The sequence below is a fragment of the Grammomys surdaster genome, unplaced genomic scaffold (assembly GCF_004785775.1).
Source record: "Grammomys surdaster isolate TR1022 unplaced genomic scaffold, NIH_TR_1.0 125934, whole genome shotgun sequence".
Taxonomy (NCBI): Eukaryota; Metazoa; Chordata; class Mammalia; order Rodentia; family Muridae; genus Grammomys; species Grammomys surdaster.
In genome coordinates, this window is record NW_021620757.1 from 1,946,886 (window position 1) to 1,956,131 (window position 9,246).

Consider the following 9,246-nt stretch of genomic DNA (forward strand, 5'->3'; position numbering starts at 1 on the left):
ATTTGGGCGAGTATGTTTGATTCATTTTAAGAAAAATATTGTATTTTGATATATAAATATAGGAATGAACCTTGTTTATTTTTTCTTTTAATTGCAGATGGAGTCTGGTGGTACAGTCTTGAGTACCAACTGGTCTGATGTAGGTAAAAGGAAAGTTGAAATCAACCCTCCTGATGACATGGAATGGAAACAGTACTAAATAAATCAATTTGCTATCACTGTATTGCATTTGTTCACGAGTGCCCATTGTGTGCTTTGTCACATTCTTGAGTTTTAAACAGTATCTTTTGAAAGATTAAACCTTTTTGCATCTCTGTGCTTTAGAAATGATTTCCCTGCAAGTATTCTAAAGAGTGACAATCACATCTTATCGTTTCTGTCCTTAAGGATTTCACACATCCTGAAGCTGAATGAAATGTCAGGTGCTCCTAGATAGATCAGCTCTGTCTAGTTATGAAGTGGAGAAATCTTTAATGACATCTTGGGTAATTGCCTTATTTTTGATGCAGTGTTCTGTCAATAATTTATTAGACCTGGCAACTTTTGTGGGTATAACATTTTCAGCTTCAGTGTTATATTTACTTTTAAGAGCTGCTTTTGAATGAGACTTGTAAATTTTTCTATGAAGGCTGGTTTATTTACCTATCTCTTAAGTTTTTACTGGGAACTTTGAGAAATTGCTGTAGAAATTCCCTCATTTAGTTTTTATGAGACGTATTTGTAACTGCAGCAATATTTTGGTTCTACCTTCTGAATTCTCAAATAAAGCATGGATTCTCAAGTTTAGCAGCACACAGATGTAACTGTCAGTAAGCAGTCTGAAGCGGAGGCCAGGAAAGCGCCGGGGCTCCTTTGCACCATTAGTGTTTCGCTACTTGGAGAGTAAATTAATGTGTAATGTATTTAATAGTGTGTGCCCTAAATCTGTAGATACTTCTAACATAACAAAAATGGAGAGATACCCTTAATTTTAGAGTTTATAGTGTAGCAGAAAGAAGGTTAACATTCAGGAAAACCTATGGAGTGGCTGAATGCTGGACTACAGAATAGTTTTAACAAACCAAAACAATTACCCCATGATGAGAATTCTTTGCAGTCTGTAATATTGCGTATACCACTGGCAGCTCGCAGATTTGATGTCATTTCATCAGCCTTTATAGCCTAGTGGCAAGTCTGTGTTCTGTTAGGTGTTATGATGTTTGTATGGCAAGGCATTCCTTGTGCCCTCAGAGCTGACGGTGAAGTGAAGGAGAAATATGTTGGAAAGCATTTCAGCAGTAGAAGTGTAGGAATTTAGCTCCTTCCTTTTAACCCTTCGATATGACATATTAGGAGAGTTCATACTTACAGTGAGCTGGTCCCAGACCCTTGGTTAGCAGCTTTTGGAAGCACACTGGAGCTTAGGGGAGGCTGATCTGAGTCCCTGATGCTCCTGCCTCACCTTCCAGTGACTCACAAGTGCTGGGTAACTGGCATCACAGGTTCACACCACCGTGTGTGGCTTAGTCGTTTTGTTGGTGTGGTCCATGCGGAAGTTCTAACTGTCCTCTTGCCCACATGAAGCTGCAGGCTGCTATCCTTGTTCTCGAGCACTAAAGGAAAGGCAAGGTTGATTTCGAGCTAAAGTAGAGTTCAGGAATTCTCTCCTTTGGGACACAAGATAGTGGGTTGTGGTCTAGATGTTAAATTTTCTCAATGTCATTATCCTAAGGGGAAGGAAGGCTTGCTACAGAGGCGGTAAAGCCAGGATACCTCCAGCACTGTGCAAGAATCTCCAGTCCACTCCCTGTATAATATTCAACAGAGCTAAGCCTTACCCCCACCAAGAGTTATCTTTAGTTTATGTGTACATATGTGTATATATATGTACAATATTTGTGTGTGTGTGCACCCAGTGCCACAGAGGCCAGAAGACGCTGTAGGATCCTCTGGAAATGAGGTTGCAGACACTGTGAGCCTCCATGTGGGTGCTGATAACCCAACCGGGTCCTCTGCAAGAGCAGCAAGTGCTCTTAATGCCTGAGCCAGCTCTCCAGCCCCAGTTTTAAGTGTGTTAGATCGTAATTCCTTTAGTAAATAATATCTAAAGTCTTAGAATTTAAAAAAAAATTGTGAATATAAATCATATTTTTACTATTCAACTTTTAAGAGTTTTTTATATCTGGTATTTTTGCATTTATTTTTAAAGCTACATTATATAGACATCTTAGCCATTAGCTACACTTGTTTCACAGTGTGGAGATTCAGGATTTTGCTGGAGTAAATGGACTTCCTAATGTATGACTAAAAGCATTATAAAACATGCCTAAGTACATTAGATTTGTCCGTCAAAGGAGTTTTGAGAAATGGGCCAGACTTGCCCAAAAGTGCCCATGCCAGAGGACTGCTTGTTTCCCTGCCTCAGATAATGGAAGCTTATAAGTTTCCGCAGGGTTCTGAGTAAGAGTCTCTCACTGGTGTGTCTGTCTGTCTGTCTCTCTCTCCTTGTTTATTTCACAAGTTGTACTGCTTTCAGTGTCTTAAATTAGCTTCAAATGTCCCATCACCAGGGTTTACCTTGGATTCTGTCCTCCCTGCTTCTACCACCCCCACAGGGGGCTGGTGGTCCCCCCCCTCTGGTGCTTCCTCTCCTCCTCATTTCCCTCTCAGAGCTTAGGGAATAAAGTGCTATGGCATTCTGAATTTTCTGATAAGCCTTGGGTTATTTGGAGAATACCTTTGCTCTAAGTTCTTCTGAAATACATCAGCCTAAAATGATAAAACTAGAAAATCTCTCTGTGGTGAAGCAGTGTGGACTGAATATGCTACAGGGGCGGGCAACACACAGATGTTTTAGCATGTGAAAAGATGTTCAGCTTTCTACATAAAGACAGGCGAGATACATTGGCAGAAGACCTGATTTATACACCCAGAACTGTGGCAAAAGGGATGGGCTTGATGCTGGAGGTAGAGCTTGTTAGTAGGATGTATGCTGCTAGTCTGAGACCGGTCTCTTCCTCTCATTTCTCAGGTAGGATCTTGCTATGTAGTGCAGGCTAGCCTGCTAACAGTCCAAACTATCCTTGAACTTGAGGCAACCCTCCTGCCTCAGGACCCAGGAGTTCAAAGCCAGCCTGGGACCTCCTAGAGCTGGAGGTTGCCTGAAGTATTTGCTATGTGCACTGGAACAAATCCAGAAAGTGAGACTCATAGATTCCATATTTCATGTGCACAAGCACACATGCGTGTGCACACACATTATACACACATGCACGCCCACCTGCCCAAATATCAGTACAAAAAAAGTGTTGAGAATGACCGTAAATGTTAGCAGGTGGCAGGAGTAGGGTTGCAATTGGAATTTATATATCTATTAGGAGTTATAGTTTACTTTCACTTTACTGTGAATACCCTGATTGTATAGATGTGAATTGATTTGCATTATGGTGTATTTTTAAGAAATTCTTAATCTGGTTACTTCTGCTCTTTCTTACACACCAAATGACAATATCATTGTAATTTTTGCTTACCAAAGCAATTGCTTTTTGCAGTGTAAGGACAGTTGTAGCAGAATAAAGACGGAGATGAGGTTGGATTACACAAAACAACTGCTTGTGAACAAGGCCATGAGGATGAGTGGTATAATGGTCTTGTTAAAACCAGATCAGCAGATTTTTATGGCCCACCTGCTAAGAATAAAGGTAGTTTTGAAATCTCCCATTAACCATACATTTGCATTCCCCGTCTGTCAGGATGAGAAGCCAAAAGGAAAATGGGTGGACTTTCCAAGAGCTAGAGTGCTTCCTAAATACCGCCTAGCCAAGATGCCTCCTCCTGCCATTTCTTCATAATGGATCTTGAGTCTTAGCCCACATAACCGTCCAGTGATATCACTGTTTCTTAGAACGGCAGGCCACTGGAATTCCGACATTGGGAAGGTGCTTTGCATAATGTTTAGGATAGAGTTCACCTGGAAAGCTTAGGGGTTTTGTTTCAATTTCTAAATGCAGACTTTGGCTTCTCTCCTGAGAATTTCAATCACTGAGTTTCAAATGGTAGAGTAGTCTTTGATTTTAATGACTATTGATATGGAAGCAGGTGATCTTGAGAGAGGTGTGTAGAGCCATTAGGGGTAAAGGTAAGACACTGTGGCTACATCAGTCACCCTTAGGGTCTTCCCGTCATTTTAGAAAAGAGTGAAAAGGTATTGCTAGGGAAATTTTGGTTTATGTTAATAGAAATTAAATGACAGGGCTCAAGGAGTTAAGAACACTCCCTGCTTTTGCAGAGGACCCGTGCTCAATTCCCAGCATCTCCATGCCGCTTAACAACCACCTGTAATTGTAGTTCCAATGGATCACATGCCCTCTTCTGGCCTCCTTGGGTACCAGTCACACCAACAGTACACATACATATGTGAGGGAACACTCACAACTAAATACATTAATTAATACATTAAAAAAAATAAGGCAGGGCTGGGGATACAGGTTATTGGTAAAGCACTTACCCTAACGTGTTACAGGCCTTGGATTCAATTCCCAGTAATCTTGAGGGTTTTCTGTTGTTTTGTAAGACAGGATTGTTGCTCAGTGGTTATTTTGAACTTTAAGGACCTTAGGATGAAGTCAACAGGAATGTGTTTGTTGTGTTGGTTTTTGAGATAGGGTATCTCTAGGACAAGCTGGCCTCAAACTTGTAGCAATCCTCCTGCCTCGGCCTTCCAGTGCTATGATTTACAGACATTTCACCATGCCTGGTTTTTGGAGTATGATTTTAACTGAAAACAAACTGGTTACATTAGCAACATGCCCTGCTAAGACAAATTTCATGCTTGACTGATTGTTCCAGGTCTTTGCCACTCTAATTCAAATTCATTATAAAAAGAAAGATAATAGTATGGGCTAGTTAAGGATATAGGCCTTTAAAAATAAAATTCTTAGCTATCAAATAATCCACAACTTGGAATGCAGAAGGATAGGAAGCTTAAAATAGTCACATTTCAAAAAAGCAAAGTAATTGCATGTAGATTTGCACACAGGTCAGTTAAAAGGTACACACAGGTATTTCTTCCAGTCTCCTTGCTTTTAGAAGGTCTGTAGCTATCTACAGGGGAGGGTAGGAAAAAAGGGTTCACCTTTTTGGGGTTCCAAACCAGTTGTTATGAATCATGACTGAAGAGAATATTACAGAGGAGCAGACACAAAAGAGGAGCAGAACTAGGAAACAACACTGGTTTTAGTGAATCGCTGACAACTGGGGCAGGACCACGTAAATTGTTCTTTTTGTTTGTTTGTTTGTTTTTGTTTTTTGAGACAGGGTTTCTCTGTGTATTCCTGGCTGTCCTGGAACTCACTCTGTAGACCAGGCTGGCCTCAAAATCAGAAATCCACCTGCCTCTGCCTCCCAAGTGCTGGGATTAAAGGCGTGCGCCACCACTGCCCGGTCTAAATTGTTCTTATAATTGAATATTTTAAAGATTTTATGTGTATGAATATTTGCATGTATATACACACATGCATGTACATACACACACGCGCGTGTGTGTGTGTGTTTGTGCGTGCGTACGCGCACTTGTGCATGCCCCACATGCATGCCTGGTGCCCTGGAAAGCCAAAGAAAGTGTCAAATCCCCCTTGAAACTGTAGTGACAGGGTTGTGACTAGCTGCCGTATGGGTGCTGGAGACTAAACCTAGATCCTCTGCAAGGGCAGCAAGCACTCCTCACTCCTGAGCCATCTCTCTGCCTCCTAAATTTGTCATTGGAATCTCTCACTGTAGCCCTGGATATCCTGGAACTCCATGTAGACCAGGTTGACCCTGAATTTACAGAGATCTGTCTGCCTCTGCCTCTGCCTCTGCCTCTGCCTCCAGTGCTGGGATTAAAAGTGTGCACCACCACTCCCAGCTTATTATTTGATGTTTTCAGTAGTGACTTACTTCAGCATAGTGTAGGGATACCATTTCCAATCCCATTAGTAAGGTTTATCTTTCTGGTGGTAACGTGCACACCGTGCGAGGGGACGACACCCATATTTTTATGTAAAAACGACTAAGATTAAAAACGGTCCAATGACATAAGTGTCTTGGAAAATAATGTTAACTATTTGTTAAGCTTAGATTATACATCCACAAATTTATATATATATATATATATATATATATATATATATATATATATATATATATATATATACACACATATGTATATATCCTCACACATTAATCTAAAAACTGAACTTTTGAATATAAACAGTTTAAATAAAGCCTGTGGTGATTCCTCCAGTTAGTTAAGACTAACTTCTTTTGAAAAATTGATTCTAATACTAGATCTTTTTTTCAAAATGAAAACACTTGCATATTCATGTAGAATATGAGCATGCATATATATGTGTATACACACACACACACACATAAATCATAAATACTGTTTAAGAGGACTTCAGCTTTCCTTCATAACCAAAACACTATGCATGTGCATTGTTTCTTGCTAAGGCTAGTCATTGCTCGTATTTGGATCTTCCTATTTGTGGTGTACTGTCAAGACTAGCAATGTATGTAGGCTTTTGTCAGCCCTTCCTACCCCCTGATAAATCGGTTAACTTTAAGAGTGTGGCCATTCCTATGAAGTACACATTGTTGAACTGATCAATATAGCCTGCTTATCAGAAACCAACCACTCAAAGCATCCGGGTTTTGTAAAATGGAGATTGTATTTCACTGTAATAAAATCTGATGTAAAATAAATGGTTGAGTGGATTGAATAGTTGTAGTGTATCTTTTCAATGTTAGAATTATTTGAGGTGGTAGAAGAAATGTAGGGATGAGGTCCACAAGTTTTCAGACTGGCAGCAATGAGTGTTTGCATACGTCAGTGATGTAAGTTAATATGAGCACACTGATACATAATTGAAACCTAGCAGCACCTTTATGTCCGTTGCCCCACCACACCTAAGAGTGAATTATCCCAGGTCATACCAGGACCTTGAAAACCAGCCTACAATGTTCTACGAGTAGTGGTTTACACCACCACTGAGAAACAAGTGTCTAAAATATTAAGGCATCATCAATACAAATGTCTGTCTGTACACAATGATACGCTTCAGTCAAAATTCCATATAGCAGAAATCGGCTATTTGCAGTTTGGAATTGGCCTGCTTAGAGACAATAGGGAATTAGTACAAAGTCATGGGGATCCTTTTCTTTTTCTGTGTCTTTTCTTCCTTAAACATGTTCTTAAAAAATAAGTACTCCATTTCTATGTCTGTCTATACTTCCATCCAATAGCACATTTAAAAAGAAGCATCTTGCAGGAGACAGCTTTCTGTTATGACCTGTGCTCCTTGCTTAGCTGCCCTTTGACCTCTGGAATGTCCTCCAACCAGATGCTTTACCTAACATGAAAATCGAACCAGCCGTCTCCTTAGCTAGAGTCTGATTGGTTCCCACTTGTGTATCAAGTAGACGTCATGTATTAACTTCAGGTTGTTTTTCTACCTTGATCTTTCCTACCAAAGTTCTCCATTTCCAATTTGTTCCACCCAGTGTCACACCTCTTTACCTTTCCCCAGCATACTTCCTCTGCCTGGAATACCCACCCTTGTACTTCATGGACTAGCTCTTGCTTACGCGAAGTCTTCCAAGTTGGAGTTCTCCAAGAAGGCTATTGCTTCCACCCTCAAGGTTTTGAATCCTGTCTATATCCCTTTGATCTCGTTTCTAGAATCCAGTGCAGGTTTCTGGGCTCCATGGATGTGTGAGCATGGGTAGAACCATACAGCTCATGCTTTGCTTGGTTAATTAAAAGCAACCACCTTAGGGATTAAGCTTGAAAACTGAACTGCAGACGGTAGCTTCTGCCTGAGAACTGCATGACATCATTACACGTGTGTGGTTTCTCTGGGTGCCAATCCGATCCGATCCTCTTCATCCAACTAAGTGGAAGCGTTTGATAGCCAGGCTTTAAAAATTCTGTATCTTACAGATTTTAATTGGCAAACACACAATAACAAGGCTTGTTCAGAAGGGGAGAGTGTTGGCATTAAGACCCTTCTGTTATTTCAGAATTTTTTAAAAAGATTTTATTTATTTATTTTATCTGTATGAGTACATTGTAGCTGTCTTAAGACATACCAGATGAGGGCATCAGATCCCATTATAAGCCACCATGTGGTTGCTGGGAATTGAACTCAGGACCTCTGGAAGAGCAATCAGTGCTCTTAACCACTGAGCCATCTCTCCAGCCCTGTCTCAGGATTTTGTTTGGGTAAAAATTTCTCTCATGAAACTTGGGTTTCTCTCTCTCTCTCTCTCTCTCTCTCTCTCTCTCTCTCTCTCTCTCCTCTCAAACTGTGGGATTCAAAACTGTTAAAATTACAAAATACCTCCTGATCTAGTCTTGCAATTTCTGAAAACAGTGCTTGTTCCTGAGGGGTTTCCTGTCATAAGTAAGCACGCTACTCCTCCTCAGCCGTAGCTGCTCTACCAGGCCTGCTTCCAGGACAGCCACTGCCTGGTCATTGGATTTCATTGGCAGCCTGATATGTACTAGACACGTAAAGCCATGGTGCTGCTCGCTCTGTGGCCACTTACTGAGAACACATCAGTAGGAGTGTTAAGATGCGCTTTTCAGAATGTCACTAAAATCTTCCGTGTGTCTGGTTCATTTCCTCGGGCATTGTTCTTTATTCTAATACTTCCTTCCTGCAAGGTAACTTTTTTTTCCAAGATAGGGTTTCTCTGTGTTGCCTGGCTTTCCTAGAACTCACTCTGTAGATCAGACTGGCCTCAAATTCAGAAATCTGTCTGCCTCTGCCTCCTGAGTGCTGGGATCAAAGGCATGGCCCAGGCTGTTCTGGAACTCACTCTGTAGACCAGGCTGGCCTCAAACTCAGAAATCCGCCTGCTTCTGCCTCCCAAGTGCTGGGATTAAAGGCGTGCACCACCACTGTCCAGCTAAAGGTGACTTTTAACATAGGGTTGGCCCTTGTTAATCATTTGCCAGTGGCAGCAATAGGTCATAATTCCATGGGGTACCACACTGAAGGCTGCCATGAATTTCATTAGATGGATTTCATTCTAAGACCCTTCCCCTTTTTGTTTGAAGTTTGTTTCTTTTTTCTCCCTCCCTCCCTCCCTCCCTCCCTCCCTCCCTCCCTCCCTCCCTCCCTCCCTCCCTCCCTTTCTCCCTCCCTCCCTCCTTCCCTCCTTCCTTCCCTCCTTTCTTCCCTCCCTCCTTTCTTCCCTCCCTCCTTTCTTCCCTCCCTCCCT

The 9,246-nt window shown here is 41.4% G+C and overlaps 1 protein-coding gene across 1 annotated transcript in view; it reads left to right on the plus strand.

The window, feature by feature from the left end:
- Sugt1 (SGT1 homolog, MIS12 kinetochore complex assembly cochaperone) overlaps window positions 1–330 on the plus strand; it is a 37,184-nt gene extending 36,854 nt beyond the window's left edge. Inside the window, exon 13 of the mRNA XM_028752707.1 lies at window positions 98–330. Within this exon, the coding sequence (XP_028608540.1) occupies window positions 98–199 (102 nt within the window). The 3' untranslated portion in view covers window positions 200–330. The remainder of the gene's footprint in view (window positions 1–97) is intronic.
- Window positions 331–9,246: the final 8,916 nt, after the last annotated feature.